This window comes from Hyperolius riggenbachi, chromosome 1 (genome assembly GCF_040937935.1).
Source record: "Hyperolius riggenbachi isolate aHypRig1 chromosome 1, aHypRig1.pri, whole genome shotgun sequence".
In the NCBI taxonomy this organism is placed as follows: Eukaryota; Metazoa; Chordata; class Amphibia; order Anura; family Hyperoliidae; genus Hyperolius; species Hyperolius riggenbachi.
The window spans coordinates 98,622,404-98,641,390 of NC_090646.1; the positions used below are offsets into that span (position 1 = coordinate 98,622,404).

Here is an 18,987-nt window from a genome sequence, read left to right on the forward strand (position 1 = left end):
TCCAGCCATCCTGGGGAATCCCTCTGATGAGAAAAAAAATGCAGCCGGCGGGGCAGAGAAACAGGAAATCTCCCTGTCGGTATGGACAAGCTCAGCTCGTCATTAACGTTTTTTGCAAGTTTTTGCTGGACGAACTCAGCTCGTCCATACCGCCAGGGAGGTTAAAAGGAAGATTAACACAGATTTTCACATGGTTTTATCCAAAACAATTTATTACAACTCAAAGCCCCTGACAAGATTTTTTTATTCGGTCTTAAAGTGGATCTGAACTCTTGCATAGGACAGAAGGAAAAAATGAAGAGAAATGCACTCTGTATGTATTTAGAGAGTTTAGCCTATTTAATTCCCCCTCATTTGTGTCTAATCACAAGTTGTAATTTGATCTCCTCGTGTCACATGACTGCCTATGGCAGATGAGGCCATTTGAAAGCACAGGCTGTTAAAAATCCTAAAATAAATCTGCAGTTTCTACTTCCTGATTCATGGAAGCAGACATATTGTTATCAGCTGTAAAAAGTGCATGATTTTTGTTTGGAGGTTATTATGCTGTTTATCTTTTAGTACAGAGAGGAGTTTTGAGTTCTGGTCCACTTTAAAAAGGACAACTGAACTGAGAAGTATATGGAGGCTGCCATATTTATTTCCTTTTAAGCATTACCAGTTGCCTGGCAGCCCTGCGCATCTATGTGGCTGCAATGGTGACTGAATCACACCACAAACAAGCTTATCAGAAACACCTGATCTGCTGCATGCTTGTTCAGGGTCTATGGCTAAAAATATTAGAGGCAGAGGATCAGCAGGATAGCCAGGCAACTGGTATTACTTAAAAGTAAATATGCAGCCTCCATATCGCTCTTGCTTCAGTTGTCCTTTAAACGTGCCTGCTCCACCAAATCCCCCTGTATACTCCAAAGACATACAGTGATGTAAAAAACTATTTGCCCCCTTCCTGATTTCTTATTCTTTTGCATGTTTGTCACACTTAAATGTTTCTGCTCATCAAAAACCGTTAACTATTAGTCAAAGATAACATAATTGAACACAAAATGCAGTTTTAAATGATGGTTATTATTTAGTGAGGAAAAAAAAAACTCCAAACCTACATGGCCCTGTGTGAAAAAGAAATTGCCCCCTGAACCTAATAACTGGTTGGGCCACCCTTAGCAGCAATAACTGCAATCAAGCGTTTGCGATAACTTGCAACGAGTCTTTTACAGCGCTCTGGAGGAATTTTGGCCAACTCATCTTTGCAGAATTGTTGTAATTCAGCTTTGAGGGTTTTCTAGCATGAACCACCTTTTTAAGGTCATGCCACAACATCTCAATAGGATTCAGGTCAGGACTGACTAGGCCACTCCAAAGTCTTCATTTTGTTTTTCTTCAGCCATTAAGAGGTGGATTTGCTGGTGTGTTTTGAGTCATTGTCCTGCTGCAGCACCCAAGATCGCTTCAGCTTGAGTCGACGAACAGATGGCCGGACATTCTCCTTCAGGATTTTTTGGTAGACAGTAGAATTCATGGTTCCATCTATCACAGCAAACCTTCCAGGTCCTGAAGCAGCAAAACAACCCCAGACCATCACACTACCACCACCATATTTTACTGTTGGTATGATGTTCTTTTGCTGAAATGCTGTGTTACTTCTACGCCAGATGTAACGGGACACGCACCTTCCAAAAAGTTCAACTTTTGTCTCGTCGGTCCACAAGGTATTTTCCCAAAAGTCTTGCCAATCATTGAGATGTTTTTTTAGCAAAAATTGAGACGAGCCTTAAAGAGTAACTGTCAGGCAAAAACAAGTAATTTTTATCTATGTTCCCCTGTGTTAAACAGTGTGGAAGGAAGCCAAATATCAATACTGAAGTAAAAAAACTATTGTGGGCTGAATAGCAGCCTTCCTTATCTCCAGGCTGTTTAGGAGTCCGCATCAGACTGAAAAGGCCACAGTCAGCCTGCAAAGCAGTATGGGAAGGTCTTACTTCCTCTCTACTGCCCTCCCTGCACCACCCCTTCATTTCCCTTTCCAGCCCTGCTGCAGCCTCATTGGCTGGTCCCTCTCGCCTTCCCTCCCCATCCAGACACCCCGAGTGACAGCTGCAGGCTGCCTGTGGCAACCCCCCTCACCCCCCCCCCCCCCATGGGTGACAACCGCGATCATCGGCGCACCCCCCCCCCCCCCGCGCGAGTGGCACCAGCAATCGTCGGACCCCGGCGAGTGATACCAGCAATTGTCGGCACCCCCCGCGAGTGACAACCACGATCGTCGGCGCACACCTCCACCAACACCCCCCCCCCCCCTCCCCCGAGAGTGACACCCGCGATAGTCGGCGGAACCCCCCCCCCCCCCCCCCGGGAGTGACACCAGCAATCGTCGGGAGCCCACTCCCCGCCACGAGTGACACCCGACCGACATCGCAATTGCACGAAAACCAACTAACATCGCAATCGCCCGCAAGACGACCGACATCGCAATCGTAGGCAAAACGTCCGACATCGCAATCGCAAGCCAAACCACCAACATTGCAATCGCAAGCCAAACCACCAACATTGCAATCGCCCGCAAAACGACCGACATCGCAATCACCCGCAACCCCCCGCGACTGACAACGCAATCGCTCGCACAGCTCCCCCCACCCCAACTGACAGCGAGATCGCACGCAACCCAGACATGATCGCTCCCCGCTGAGTGCCTAATACACACGATGCGTTTTCCCGCTCGATCCGCGGGTCGATTAGATTATTTCCAACATGCTCGATTCGGATTTCGATCGTTCCTGCCGTCGATTTGGCATAATTAACATGTTGGAAATAATCAAATCGATCCCGATTGACGCGCGGATCGAGCGGGAAAACGCATCTTGTGTACCGAGAAGAAGACCAGAGACTGGTAGGAGTGTCTGAGGGTTGGGACTTGGGAGGGCTAATGTATAATTAATCAGGAAGCAGGGTAAGGGAGGATATAACATCACAATTGGCTTCAGACAAGACAGACAAACATGGAACCTGCCATGAGCTGTCAGGAGCATCATTCTCTGCATATACTAAATAAAAATTCTGTGAAATCCAAACGTGGACAGTGAAATGCATATGTAATGTAAGTACAGCCAGTATTTAGCTACTGATATATGTGTTTTTTGTCTCTAAGACCCTATACCTAACAGCTCCTCTTTAATGTTCTTTTTGCTTAAAAGTGGTTTGTGCCTTGGATATCTCCCATGCAGGCCGTTTTTGCCCAGTCTCTTTCTTATGGTGGAGTCGTGAACACTGACCTTAATTGAGGCAAGTGAGGCCTGCAGTTCTTTAGATGTTGTCCTGGGGTCTTTTGTGGCCTCTCGGATGAGTTTTCTCTGCGCTCTTGGGGTAATTTTTGGTCGGCCGGCCACTCCTGGGAAGGTTCATCACTGTTCCATGTTTTTGCCATTTGTGGATAATGGCTCTAACTGTGGTTCGCTGGAGTCCCAAAGCTTTAGAAATGGCTTTATAACCTTTACCAGACTGATAGATCTCAATTACTTTTGTTCTCATTTGTTCCTGATTTTCTTTGGATCTTGGCATGATTTCTAGCTTTTGAGGTGCTTTAAACAGGTGTGGCAGTAATCAGGCCTGGGGGTGACTACAGAAATTGAACTCAGGTGTGATAAACCGCAGTTATTTTTTAACAAGGGGGGCAATTTCTTTTTCACACAGGGCCATGTAGATGTGGAGTTTTTTTTTTCTCACTAAATAATAAAAACCATTTAAAACTGCATTTTGTGTTCAATTATGTTATCTTTGACTAATAGTTAACGGTTTTTGAGGAGCAGAAACATTTAAGTGTGACAAACATGCAAAAGAATAAGAAATCAGGAAGGGGGCAAATAGTTTTTCACACCACTGTAAGTGGTACACAACCAACAAGGCTCCAAGAGTATATTGTGGCACACCACCCATTCAAACACTGCAGATGTCCCCCACTCCTGAGTAAGGCCTGGTGCACATCAAAAAACACTAGCAGATCCGCAAAATGCTAGCAGATTTTGAAACGCTTTTTCTTTTTCTGTAGCGTTTCAGCTAGCGTTTTGCGGTTTTGTGAAGCGTTTTTGGTGTAGTAGATTTCAGATATTGTTACAGTAAAGCTGTTACTGAACAGCTTCTGTAACAAAAACGCCTGCAAAACCGCTCTGATCTGGCACTTTTCAGAGCGGTTTGCGTTTTTCCTATACTTAACATTGAGGCAGAAACGCATCCACAATCCCCAAAAATGCCTCACCCCGGGAGTATGCGTTTCTGCAAAACGCCTCCCACTCTGGTGTGAACCACCCTATTGAGATACATTGACCAAGCGGATCCGCAGCCGCAAGCGGCTGCAGAAACGCTGAAAAAGCCGCTCGGTGTGCACCAGCCTTAAGACAGAATAAGGGAAGGTGAGTGACTGTTAAACACCGCCTACAGAGATGTGGGAGGAAAGGAGAGAGTTGCAGCATGTGCTATTCCCACCTGGCCACAATGGTAGGGAGTTTAACTGCACAGCCACGCCCCCTCCCAGAAGGCAAAACAGTGAGATGTGTTGGCACACTGTCTAAAGGGGCCCATACACCTAATGATTTTCCCGCCGATATACAGCAGATTCGATCACAGTGATTTTCCTCGATCGCCGGCGGGTCGGGAGTGAGTCGATAGCTTGACGACCGACGCAATACAGCGGGTATACATTACCTGTTCCGCCGGCGAGACTCCCCTGGTCCCGGCTGTCTTCTTTCCGCGTTGGGTTCCGGACCGTTCCTGCGGCTACACAGAACTTCCTGTCCCGGCAGGAAGTTTAAACAGTAGAGCGCCCTCTACTGTAAACTTCCCCTGAACAGGAAGTTCAGTAGCTGCAGGAACGGACCTGAGACCAGCGCGGAAAGAAGACAGCCGGGACCAGGGGAGTCGCGCCGGCGGAACAGGTAATGTATGCAGGGGGTGGGGGGGCGTAAGCTCCACAGATTGTGATCGGTTTCAGGCTGAAATCAATTCACAATCTGTTTGCAGTAAAGGTGGCCATACGATCCCTCTCTGATCAGATTCGATCAGAGAGGGATCTATCTGTTGGTCGAATCGGATGGCAAATCGACCAGTGTATGGCTACCGAAGCGGAAGAGGCAAAGAACAGGATCATGGTGAGCTACGTGACCATAGAAATAAATAAAAAAAAAAAAAAAAGTATTGGGTGGCTTTTAAAACAAACACCACTGGACTACCATCAAAATGCAGTGCCTACGTATAGGCCTAGAATGACACACTACTAGATTGAACTACAAGCGAGACAGTTCTGAACACCTTTAGCTCGCTATTGTATAATAACTTTTCCAAACGTTAAACACTCATAATTTCCACGTCTCTGTAGGTTTTTCTTTATAACAATTGTATTGCCCACATTGATCAATTGTACGTACAGAGCTTGAATAGCATATCCTTTTATGGCCCAGTGCACACCAAAAACCTCCAGCAGATCTCCAAAACGCTAGAGGTTTTTGAAGCAGATTTTCAGAGCTATTCTAGGCAGAGCGATTCTAAACATGGCTAGCGGTTTTTTGGAGCGTTTTTGTGTAGCAGATTTCATATATAGTTACAGTAAAGCTGTTACTTAACAGCTTCTGTAACAAAAACGCCTGGAAAACTGCTCTGATCTAGCGATTTTCAGAGCAGTTTTCCACTTTCCTATACTTTGCAGATGCGTTTTTGCCTCAATGTTAAACTACAAAAATGCTGCAGGAGCCACGTTTGCAGTTTGCTAAAAACCTCAAGCCGCTGGTGTGCACCATCCCATCAGAGGCGTATCTAGAGAAGATGGCGCCTATGGCGAATACTGAAATTGCGCCCCCCAACATCCCCCACCAACTCCCCCCCCCAATGATTTATTTTTCCCAAATAAAAAAGTGTGAATTAAAGGGAACTGAATTTGCAACAACAAAAAAAGTTTCACTTACCTGGGGCTTCCACCAAGCCCACTGCAGCTGCCTTGTGCCTGCGCCATCATAGATCGAGTCTCCGGACCCCCGCTGTCACTAAGTTTTTTCTTGCCGACTCAGCCATGTGGATGACCACTGTCAAAATCACTTACTGCGCATGCGCAGGACGCTCCCAGGGGTGGGAGCGTGATTGAGGACACATGCGGCCAGGGGTGCACAGGCACAATGGCCATCGACTGGCCAGTTGGCAAGAACGAAACTAAGTGGTGGCAGGGGACTGGAGGATCAATCTGTGATGACGCAGGCACAGGGCGGCTGCAGGGGGCTGGTGGAAGCCCCAGATAAGTGAACCTTTTTTATGTTTGTTTCAATTTAGGTTCCTTTTTATTCACACATTTTAATTTGAAAAAAAAACTCACTGCGTGGTGTAATATAGTCTCCATTTTCTGTGTGTTGTGCTGTTGTGACACACAGACTTCTAGGTGCTGAAAGAAGCCCCAGGTAAGTAAAGCTTTATATTTAAAGGGATACTTAAGCCCGTGCAAAAAAAAAAAAAACAGTTTTACACACCTGGGGCTTCTACCAGCCCCATGCAGCCGTCCTGTGCCCTCGCAGTCACTCACAGATCCTCCTGTCACTCGCCCGAGCTAGTTTTGTTTTTGCCGACAGGCATGGGAACACGAAGAAGGTTACGCATGGCCAGGTCTGTCGGCGAAACAAAACTACCTGGTGGTGGGGGACAGGAGAATCTGTGAGTGACTGCGAGGGCACAGGACGGCTGCAGGGGGCTGGTAGAAGCCTTAGGTAAGTAAAACTGATTTTTTTTAACACAGGCTTAATTAAGTATCCCTTTAAGAATCAAGCCCAGAAAAGGAAGTGGCAGTAGGAGAGCTGACCCTAGGTCACAGCTGGTCAGAGATCTGCATATCAGAAGGTTCCCTTCCTTGGGCAGCCAGGAGCCCCCACTCCCTTGCACTGCAGAAAGAAAGTTAATAAACTTAAGTCACTCATGCTGGCATGTTATCACTGTCTGGTACTATCTGCTAGATAAACAGCCTACACATCAGCTGGGTGAAGATTATAGTGAGGAGGGGAGATTAGGACACTGCACCAGTTGTTCGGAGTGAGCCTATATTGCTCAACTGTAATAATATACTATCTGTGGCTCAGTGACAAGCGACACTTCACAAGCAGAGCAAAGTGCCAACTCTCCTCTCCGGGCAAATCACCTCTCCTGCTGTTTCTCCCCCCAGCTGGACGTGGGAGAACAAGAACAAGGAGGATAATAAGACATACCATGCTGGACACACTCACCCGCAGGCTACTGTTGTAATGTGTACGGAGATGTGTGGGGGCGGACTCATCCAGCTGCCTCTCTCGAGAGAGACGCACTGATACAAGGAGGGGTTTTGCTAAGGGAAGAACGGAGGTCGGAGGAGGCCTGAATTGATACTTCTGTCTCAGCCGCCCGGATACCAATACCACGTGGACAGACGCTGGGGCAGAGGAGAGCAGCGGGGAGGACTGTCACTGCTGCGCTAGTGCACTCAGAAGCAAGCCGCTCAGGAGGAGGAGTCGCCGATGATGACGAGAGACAGCACGTGGATTGGAGGAAGAGCGGACTGGAGCCGACGTTGCTATGGCGACCTGCCGCGACCACAAACGCTGGCGGCAGCGGGGAGGAACCGAGAGGTGAATGGGCAAGCTGTGGCAGCCGCACACACACGCAGACCGTGCTGCTCTCCTGACCCGACCTAGTAAGGGGCGATTAATTGCTTACTGGGGATGCGCCCCCCCCAGGTGAGTGACAAAGGGCGCCCATAGCAACTGCCCTATGTGCACCCCTGTAGATACGCCCCTGCATCCCATTGAGATACATTGCCAAGCGGTTTCACAGGCGCCAGCGGTTTTGAAAACGCAACCAAAAATGCTTGGTGTGCACCAGCCCTATGACTGCTATAGATTGAATTGGAACATGCACACCTTGCTGTATTAAATACAAATACTCCAATATGGGTGGTCACCACCAACAGCCCACTAATGATAAATTATATTTATTATAATAACAATATCATCATCTACTTTTCCAGTACCCCCATCAACCCATCCTGTCCAGTCAGCACAGTTTCATAGGGGCAACCCTACACAAGAAAAATGAGCAAACCACAATTTAAACCAATGTACCTGGCCAATGCAGATGGTCACAACGTATCCGTTAGAGCCCACAGCAATGCACTTTGGCTGAACATCCAGCTTCACAACATCCTGGGGGCTAATGGAGGGGAAAGAAAGAAAAATTGTGTTTGAGCATCAAGTCTGATTTTCTTATTGCACAACATATGGCTTAAATACAACATTAAGATACTTTTTTTCCTGGCTTCAATAGGTCGAAGTCATGAAACAAGCATGCTGCAGTTTTAAATGAGACTTCCAAGTCTACAGACTCCATGGCCCATATGCAAATCACTTTTTCACCCAAGTTTTCTCCTAGGTGAAATTTTCACACCTTGCCATAAAATGCCTTTTAACCAGTTCACCCCCAAGGGTTTTTATCCTAACGGACCAGAGCAATTTTCAGTTGTCAGTGCTCCTCCCTTTTATTCCCTAATAACTTTATTACTACTTATCACAAGAAAATGATCTATACCTCGTTTTTTTTCGCCACCAATTAGGCTTTCTGTGGATAGTACATTTTGCTAAGAATTTTTTTTATTCTATATGCGTATAATGAGAAAAACCGAAAAAAAAGAAAAAAAATCATTTCTCAGTTTTCAACCATTATAGTTTTAAAATTAAACATTCTCCTGTGGATAAAACAAACACGGTTTATTTGCCAAGTTGTCCCGATTATTAAACAGTTTAAATGATGTCCCTATCACAACGTATGGCGACAGTATATGGTTTTGAAATATAAGTGTTATTTTTCTGTTGTGTTTTTTTTTATTCTGGCTAGAATTACAAGCCCCTATGTAATAAATTAAAATTAATTTCCCACCATAAAATATAAATTAACAAAGCTGAGTCCCTAAGGCAACTATTTATTTATTTTTTTTAGCTGATTTTTTTTTTTTACAAGTGTTATTTTTTTTGGGGGGGAGAGGGTTGGAAGTGTTATTTTATTAATGATCTGTATGTACTTGAAAATGAATGTATTTTGTAGGTGTAATGTACTTTTTGGCCACAAGATGGCGCTAGTGAACACTCAGGAAATGTTCCCTTTTTTTTTTTTCTTCACTTTATTTAATTGTTACATTTCCTGTTATTGTGAATGGACGTAGCCGCTGTTCGCTGTCACGTCCATTCACTCCAGGCACTGCGATTGGGTAGAGGACCGTTCGGTCCTCTTCCCCAATCACCCAGCACGGAAGCCCGACGGAAAAAGCGGCGGTAGCGGCGGACACACGGCGGTAGCAGCGGCGGGAACGCGGGACGTATTAAAACGTCATGTTGCTGTTAATAGCGGTAAGCATGACGTTTTAATACGTTAGGTTGTCAGTAAATGGTTAAACCACCAGCAAGAAAGAAAACACTCAAAATAAAAATAAAACATTTTATAGTACTTTTGCACCAACTTTTCTTAAAAATTGTAAAGTGCTGAAAAGTTATTTTTTAGAGAAGATAAAAATTCTCATAGGAGATAACTCCAGTGAAAAAGTTAATTGCATATGGGCCCATAAGTAAAGCAAAACTTGCCATCTTCACAACAGACACAGGAAGGGGGGAGTTTCAGGATACGTACAGATAGGAAAATGTGCACCCAATTGAAGAATTTCATAAAAGCTATATGCTTGCCATTTGGGTTGCATATAGGTTACTTGGCTTCTGAATTTCTCCAGCTCCAAACGCACAAAGATGGATCACCAAAAAACAACCAACCCCCCCCCCCCGAAAAAAAAAAAAAAACCCACACACACACCAAACAGCCATGTTCACCTGTAAGCCTTGTTGATGAGGTTTGTGTAGCGCACAGTGTCATCCATGCCGCAAGAGACCAGTTGGTTGGTGCTGTCTACGGCCATGCTGGATACCTGATTTGTATGGCCCTTGCCAGTGAAGGTGTCATTGTCCCCAGAATGCCCATCAAAATAATGTACATACAATCATTAAGGAAAAGACACACAGGTATAGCAAGAATAAGATTTTAAAGAGTAGCTAAATTATTAATTACACTTTGCTTTAAAACCTAATAAGGTGGCAAGGTCTATTAAAATCACACATAATAAAGTATGGATTTTCTGACCCTCAGGATCTGTATTCCACATATGGTCTTGGAATCCCTGCCCACTATCTGAAATCAGGACCTGGCAATTTTTATTTTTTTATCATCTTTCCTAGCCATGAGTGCAAAGGATGCTGGGGGATTGATGTCATGACTGCTTCCCCCCGCCCCCCCACGTCCTGCTCCCAAGCCCACACCCACAGTGAGGGGAGATGCAATCTGATGATCCAGGCAGACATCTGGGATAAGAATTATAGCATGCTGTCGCAGATATCTTATCTTTATAATCACTCTGCTTTTTCTCACTTTTTACTCCCAAGTGCTGTACCAAACAAGTCTGGCTTTTACAAGGTCATCAGCCCAGCCCATAATCTGTACAAAGCATGTACAATTCAATAACATTTGTAAAGCGCTTTTCTCCCATAGGACTCAAAGCGCATAGTTGTGTCTCAGATCAGTGTTGCTTGCGAATTTTCGCCAAAGCCATTTTCGCATCGAAAATCCCATTTTCGATTTCGCCGAATTTTCGCGAAAATAAGTACTATTTTCGTTTCAAAAGGCGAAATTTCGCATTAATGTTTTCGCATTAATTTTCGCCTAAAGTCCGTTTTTTTCGCGTTGAATATCTAAGCCCCCTTAAAAGCTAGAATCACCAAATTTGCAGGGTATATTAAAGAGATATGTGGGTACAAGAGGAAAAAGAAATTTTTTAAAAAGACCTTATAGTTTTTGAGAAAATCGATTTTAAAGTTTCAAAGGAAAAAAGTATACATTTAAATGCAGTAAATGACAGTTACTTAAAGGGAACCTTAACTGAACGTGGGGTAAAGAGTTTCACTTACCTGGGGCTATTACCAGCCCCCTGCAGCAGTCCTGTGCCCTCGGCGCCGCTCTGGAATCCTCTGGTCCCCCGCTGTCACTTAGTTTCGTTTTTGACGACTCACCAGTCGCCGGCCGCCATGCGTATTATTGGACGCATTCACCAATGCAATTAGCGCTATTGCGGACCGCAACGCATACAAAAATACGCGTTGGCGCATATCTACGCATGCGGAATGCGGCAACGCGTATTTTTGTATGCGCTGCGTACATCAATGCAATTAGCGCTATTGCGGACCGCAACGCGCACAAAAATACGTGTTGCCGCATATCTACGCATGCGGAATGCGGCAACGCGTATTTTTGTACGCGCTGCGGTCCGCAATAGCGCTAATTGCATTGGTGAATGCGTCCAATAATACGCATGGCGGCCGGCGACTGGTGAGTCGTCAAAAACGAAACTGAGTGACAGCGGGGGACCAGAGGATTCCAGAGCGGCGCCGAGGACACAGGACTGCTGCAGGGGGCTGGTAATAGCCCCAGGTAAGTGAAACTCTTTACCCCCCGTTCAGTTAAGGTTCCCTTTAAAGGGATACTGTTGGAGGGGGTCGGGGTAAAATGAGTTGAAGTTACCCGGGGGTTCTAATGGTCCCCCACAGATATCCTGTGCCCACGCAGCCACTCCCCAATGCTCCGGCCCCGCCTCTGGTTCACTTCTGGAATTTCAGACTTTAAAGTCTGAAAACCACTGCGCCTGCGTTGCCGTGTCCTCACTCCCGCTGATGGTACCAGGAGCATACTGCGCAGGCCCAGTATGGTCTGTGCTTCCGCCGTGTGCTCCTGGTGACATCAGGGGAAGCGAGGACACGGCAACGCAGGCGCAGTGGTTTTCAGACTTTAAAGTCTGAAATTCCAGAAGTGAACCGGAGGCAGGGCCGGAGCATTGGGGAGTGGCTGCGCGGGCACAGGATGCCTGCGGGGACCATTAGACGCCCCAGGTAACTTCAACTCATTTTCCCCCGACCCCCCCTACAGTATCCCTTTAACCTCCCCAGCGGTATGGACAGAAATGTCCATCCATAAAAACATGTTATGAACAGTATAAACGTACATACACATCAATACTCTCCTGCACTGTATACTAGACCCTTGCTTGACACATTTTGGCAAGTTACAGGAAAAAAAAAAGTTTTAAAAATAAATTTTATCACTGTTTGCAAAGAAATCCTGGGAAAATTGAACGCCGGGGAGGTTAAGCAAACCTAGAGGTAGTGTAAAATTACTAATATCAAAAGAAAGGGTCAAGTGTCAAGTGCAAAGGGCCAAGTGCAAAGGGCCAAGTGCAAGTTCAAAGGGCCAAGTGCAAAGGGCCAAATGCAAGGGCAAAGGCCCAAGTGCAAAGGGCCAAGTGCAAAGGCCCAAGTGCAAATGGCCAATTGCATGTGCAAAGAGCCAAGTGCAAAGGGCCAAGTGCAAAGGGCCAAGTGCAAAGGGCCAAGTGCAAAGGGCCAAGTGCAAAGGCAAAGGGCCAATTGCAAGTGCAAAGGGCCAAGTGCCAAGGCAAAGTGCAAAGGCAAAGGGCCAAGTGCAAAGGGCCAAGTGCAAGTGCAAAGGGCCAAGTGTCAAATGAAAAGGGTTAAGTGCAAAGGCAAAGGGCCAAGAGCCAAGGGCTCTTTGCACTTGGCCCTTTGCATTTGACCCTTGGCCCTTTGCACTTGGCCGTTTGCACTTTGCACTTGGACCTTTGCACTTGGCACTTGGCCCTTTGCACTTGGCACTTGCTCTTGGCACTTGGCCCTTTGCACTTGGCACTTGCTCTTGGCACTTGGCCCTTTGCACTTGGCACTCAGCCCTTTGCACTTGGCAGTTTGCACTTGGCACTTAGCCCATGGCACTTACACTTGGCCCTTTCTTTTGATATTAGTAAATTTACACTACTGCTAGGTTTGCTACAGTAACTGTCATTTACTGCATTTAAATGTATACTTTTTTCCTTTGACACTTTAAAGTCGATTTTCTCAAAAACTATAAGGTCTTTTTAAAAAATTTCTTTTTCCTCTTGTACCCACATATCTCCTTAATATACCCTGCAAATTTGGTGATTCTAGCTTGTAAGGGGGCTTAGAAATTCAACGCGAAAAAAAACGGACTTTAGGCGAAAATTAATGCGAAAATATTCGGCGAATTTTCGCCTTTCGAAACGAAAATAGTACTTATTTTCGCGAAAATTCGGCGAAAAGAATATTTGCATTTTCGCTCATCCGGCAGGCTGGGTTGTGTTACAGAGGATATAGTCAGATGGTTATGAATGCCAGACTGAAGAGGTAGGTTTTCAGTTTAGACTTAAATGCTTACAGGGATGGAGCTGTCCTGATTGGGTGTGGCAGGGAGTTCCAAAGTGTAGGGGCAGCATGACAAAAGGCTCTGTCTCCAAAGGTTTTGAGGTGGACTCTGGGGGTGACCAAGGTGTTACGTCCTTTTGATCTAAGATTGTGGGGGGGTGTGATGCAGTTGCAACAAGTCCTTCAGGTATCCAGGGCCCAGATTGTGCAAGGATTTGAATGTCAGTAAGGCAATCTTAAACAGAATTCTCCATTTTATCAGTAGCCAGTGGAGTGAGCACAGGGTTGGTGTTATGTGGCAATAGCGGGGTTGGCTCGTTAATAGCCTTGCGGCGGCATTCTGTACTAATTGCAGGCGGAGTAAGTCTCTCTTATGCAGGCCTGTGTAGAGGACGTTGCAGTAGTCTAACCTTGATGTGACGAAGGCATGAACTAGGGTTGGAAGATCCTCTGAAGGAATTAGGTGTTTAATCCTTGCAATATTCCTTAGGTGAAAGAAGGAATGTTTCACAACAGCTGAGATTTGATTCCTGAAGCTTAATTTCCCATCAATCAGTACTCCCAGGCTGCGCACACAGTCTTGAGTTGTTCAGGTCTGAGCTCCCTATCCTTAGCGGTGTTGGTTGAGACTGGGGCTGCTTTGCTGTTGAGCCCTGGCCCTCGATAACAAGAACCTCAGTTTTGTCAGCATTAAGTTTTAGCCAATCATTATTCATTCACTCCTGAAGCTCAGCTAAGCATGCGTTTATTTGTGGAGTAGGGTCTGTGACGCCAGGTTTGAATGACAAATATAGCTGGGTGTCATCAGCATAGCAATGATATGTCAGGCCATGTTTTTGTATGATTTCTCCAAGTGGCAGCATGTATATGGTGAAAAGTAAAGGGGATTTCACGGGCATATTTGCACGAAGGGGAGGTCACAAGGTTGTAGGAGAGGACAAAATGCTGAGGGTGTACTTGTAAGGCATCAGTATGAGGAAAAAGATGGAAGTGCTACTACAGATATAAAATGAGTCTTTAGACACTACAAAATGTACCAATGTAATCTTTGTATATTCATTTATCTGTATACAGTGCATAGACTACATATATATATGTAGAGGTAGTCTTTAAGGTCATCTCTCAGGAACTAAAGCAGCCACTGTGCACAGACAGAACAGATTCCTTCAAATGAGAGCTGTCCAACAATTTGCCATTTTCACTGTTTGTAGGCTAGGTGTGTTCATAACCTGGTTTAAGATTACCTTAAAAACAACACTGTAGGAAAGCAGAGATCATGGAAAGCGGTTTCAAACTTCCAAATCACCACATAGCCTAGCCTGTAAGTACTGGAGTATGCAACAGATGGTTGTGTAAACACAGGAAATACAGGGAAATTCATAAAGTGAAATGACATGGCATGATAAAATGTGCACATATAGCACCAATCCTACTACAAACCCAGATTTTTTTTTATATTTTTCTCATTGCAAGGGTGAATATACCAGTCCTTTGTGTCAGCCTTCAGGGAAGTGAAACCGCAGTGGGAGCGCTCTTGAAAACTAATTAGAAGTCAAAAAACCTCTGTGTGGCTGTGCAAACATGATAGCAGGATTGAGATAAAACATTTAACAGGTCACCAGTTCTCTGCATGGAAGCTGAAAGAACAGCAAGTATTTAGCTCAGATATTTAATACAACTCAAATTTAAAAATTCTAGATTTTTTAACCCTTCCAACAAAATTAAGACATTTGGGACTCCAGGACAGCTCTATCTAGGATTAGTTCTACAGATAAAGAACACTTATGAGAGAAAGGTTTGTAATAGGAATGCTAAGAGCAGTAAAAAAGGTATTGCTCCCAATTAAAGGGACACTGTAGGGGGGGGGGGGGGGGTGTCAGGGGAAAAGGAATTGAAATTACCCGGGGCTTCTAATGGTCCCCCACAGACATCCTGTGCTCACGCAGCCACTCCCCAATTCTCCAGCCCCGCCTCAGGTTCACTTCTGGAATTTCAGACTTTGAAGTCTGAAATCCACTGCGCCTGCGTTGCCGTGTCCTCACTCCCGCTGATGGCACCAGGAGCATACTGCGCAGGCCCAGTATGGTCCGTGCCTGCGCTTCTGGTGACATCAGGGGAAGAGAGGACACGGTAACGCAGGCGCAGTGGTTTTCAGACTTTAAAGTATGAAATTCCAAAAGTGAACCGGAGGCGGGGCCGGAGCATCGGTGAGTGGCTGCGCGGGCACAGGATGCCTGCGGTGGACCATTAGAAGCCCCGAGTAACTTCAACTCATTTTCCCCTGACCCCCCCTACAGTATCCCTTTAAGTTACCGCTGCAGGATTTAAGCAGGAATCTACCTGAATATGGACCATGGTCACTTTATTGTATTGCACAGTAGGAAGATAAGCAAACCTAGTGCTAACCAAATCTAACTCTCAGCAACCAAATATACCACAGAGATCACCTGACAGGACTAAAGATAGTCACCTGTGAAAAATTTCAAAACGTAAATAAGGGTGAGGAAAGATTATGTGTTAACACCGACTAAATAGAATTATAAATGAATATTGTAAATATATTTTAAAAAAATATATAAGCAATTTTATTACATGAATTTCACTACAGTTCTTCTAAGTGAGGTTACGCTCACAGTGGTGCATAGTGACGTGACTTTGCGCACCGCAATGCACCATCTATGCCCCATTGACAGTGTGGTGGGAAGGGTGTGACATTTTTAACGCAGTGTGCAACCACAAAAAAGTGTGTGTTAAAGCGGATTCGAGATGAAAAACTATCTTTAACAAGTAACTTGTCTATATCTTATCTAAATCTAGCTGCAAACAGTTTTAAAGAGAATCTGTATTGTTAAAATCGCTCAAAAGTAAACATACCAGTGCGTTAGGGGACATCTCCTATTACCCTCTGTCACAATTTCGCCGCTCCTCGCCGCGTTAAAAGTGGTTAAAAACTGTTTTAAAAAGGTTTGTAAACAAACAAAATGGCCACCAAAACAGGAAGTAGGTTGATGTACAGTATGTCCACACATAAAAAAATACATCCATACACAAGCAGGCTGTATACAGCATTCCTTTTGAATCTCAAGAGATCATTTGTGTGTTTCTTTCCCCCATGCACTGAAGTTTCAGGCTGCTCTTTTCTTCCTGCAAACAGCTTTGCCCTTGTTTGTAATTCCTCAGTATGTGAAAGCCCAGCCAGCTCAGAGGAGGATTTATCCAGCTTGTAAAAGATAAGAGAGAAGAGAGAAGCTGCTCTAATCTAAATAACAAACACACAGGCAGTGTGCAGAGAGGGGCCTGGAAGGGTGAGTTCATAGCAGAACCACAACACTGAAGAACTTGGCAGCCTTCCAGACACAGGCCGACAAGTCTGACAGGGGAAAGATACATTGATTTATTACAGAGACAGTGATAGTATAAAGTGCTGCAGTTAGCCAGAACACATTAGAATAGCTTTTGGAACTTGTAGGATGATAAAAAAACAGGATGCAATTTTTGTTACGGAGTCTCTTTAACGGTATGTGATTATTTCTTCCTGTGATACAATAAGGAGCGGCCCTGTTCTGTTTGTCACATTACACACAGGCAAGCTGCTCTGCATCTCCAACCCACAGCCTGTAAAACTTAACTCCCCCCCTCTCCTCCTCTAAAATCTCTGGCTAGTAACCTCCTCCTGCCCAGACTGAGCTCTCATAAGCCATGTGGGCGAGGCTTGTTTTGTTTAGAGTAAAAGTTTATCTCGAATCCACTTTAACAGTGAAGCACTGACTGCATGATTTTAGATTCACAGTGGAGCACTGCCTGTAAAGCAAGAGCGCAACTCCTCACTGTGAACCTATCCCAACACAAAGTGAACACACACACACACACGAAAGGATATTGATATGTCCATCATGGCTGCCAGTGTAAATGGTTGGTCGGCCGTCCAGGTGGTGAACAGTCATGCACTGGATTGACTTGCTGTGACCCTGCAGAAATAATCATGGGCATTAAAAACACACCAAACTTCAATACACTGATCTGATGCTGCTCGAGGAAGAAGAAAAACCTGGTGATGTTTCATTAGGTCACTATGGCAGCCTTATTACTTTACCGCCAGGATCAACCACATCCGGCATTGAAATGAATGGGTGTGCTCATCTAAATTAGTTTACAGTCATTTGCTGGCCATAGTGTGAAAGTCGCAGTTGATCCAAAATCCCAAGGTGCTGCATGCAGCGTCCAGCAGCAGCGGTTCCGTGTCCCCTAGGGGCTCAAAACGTGGTGAGACGACGAGAACCAATGCCAAATTATTTTCTGCTTGGTTGCAGAAAAGAATTTAGCATCGGCTAAATATGCCGCCGTCAGTCGTCCTCTGGCCGCCATCTATACGGTATTCACCATCTTTCGCAGGGAGAGAGACTTCAGATTCAAGCTCCTGACAGGGTCTTGCCCCTATAACTGCCCCAATGCATGCTGGGAAATGTACACATAGCGTACATTTTCTGGCATGCTTTGCAGGAGCTTCAAAATGCTGTAGCTGCAGTCTCTCCCTGGGGAAGATGGCACATCCCACACAGAACATGGGGGAGGGGGGCAGGAGCAGAAGAGAAACCCCCATAGGCAAGTAAAGTCAATCAACCCAACGACACACTACCAAGGTGTGTAAAACGACAATCATATGACCAGTAGCAAAGTGCGCTGACAGGGTAATATGCCTAGCGCCACCCCCACTCAGTGAAGTAGTCCCTGCTGGACAGGAAATACATCACTGGATTCCCATCGGTCAGAGCATGCACACTGTGCTCCATCGTTTACACTACGTGCATCGCATTAGTCGGATTACCCCAGGCACCGTGTGTTAAGTGCAATGCTTGAGGTAACGCACTCCTTCCCTTGCTTTCGGCTCAGATGTGTGAAAGCCTCCATAAAGACTCATTGCTTTTGCGGCCCCTTACAGTAAAATAGGGTAGTGCAGGTTTACCTTGCAAGTGTAAAAGGGGCCTAAAGTGTTTTGGATTTGTGCAGAGTAAATACAATAACGTGATCTTTCCAAAGAAGTGCAGAGCTCTTTGTAGCAACACTGGCATGGAAAATATCAGATTTTTGGTTAGCTCAGATATAGACTTTAGAAACGTACAGGAAAGGAGATTGAGAAATACTCCTCACGAAATCACAGACTCTTATGCCCTGTGAATAGAAGAAATGTAGACACATGCCTGAAACAGTTTTAGGCACTTCCTAACCAAAGCAAAATGTACAGAGCATGTAAGCATAGATACACAGCATTATAGCATAAGTTCCTATACAACTTTATGAACACACTGTACCTTTATGACACGCTGAGGTCTGCTGGGGTTGTTTTTGTCCAGATAATTGATATAGCCAGACAGAGAAACAGTCAGCAAGTAATCCTTCTGCCACAAGCATCCCAGTTGCTGATCCAGCGTTTCCGTGCCAAACGTGAACGTGGTGACTGCTGAGTTAGCCGCAACATCCCAGATTTTTGCAGTTTTGTCCCCAGATGCAGACAAGAGTTGGGTGCTGTCAGCACTCCAGCTAATCTGCAGAGGAAACAGAAACCACTTTATCAGAACAGTCTCAGCTGTACAGCAACCATCACGGAATGCATATAGACTGATCATAAGGAAAGAAATACACAGAGACCAATTCAAGGCTTATATTTTTGTTTTAATTA

At 45.3% G+C, this 18,987-nt stretch overlaps 1 protein-coding gene and 1 long non-coding RNA gene across 2 annotated transcripts in view; one reads left to right on the plus strand and one right to left on the minus strand.

Annotated features, from left to right (window-relative positions):
- Nucleotides 1-18,987, minus strand: part of WDR1 (WD repeat domain 1) — a 108,083-nt gene that overhangs the window by 22,548 nt on the left and 66,548 nt on the right. The window contains exons 8-11 of the mRNA XM_068277506.1: nt 18,620-18,853; nt 17,189-17,278; nt 9,864-10,018; nt 8,115-8,202 (exon numbers count right to left, since the gene is read on the minus strand). Coding sequence (XP_068133607.1) covers nt 8,115-8,202; nt 9,864-10,018; nt 17,189-17,278; nt 18,620-18,853 — 567 coding nt within the window. The remainder of the gene's footprint in view (nt 1-8,114; nt 8,203-9,863; nt 10,019-17,188; nt 17,279-18,619; nt 18,854-18,987) is intronic.
- LOC137564113 (uncharacterized) overlaps nt 1-18,987 on the plus strand; it is a 51,386-nt gene that overhangs the window by 22,045 nt on the left and 10,354 nt on the right. The gene's annotated exons all lie outside the window — the stretch shown is intronic.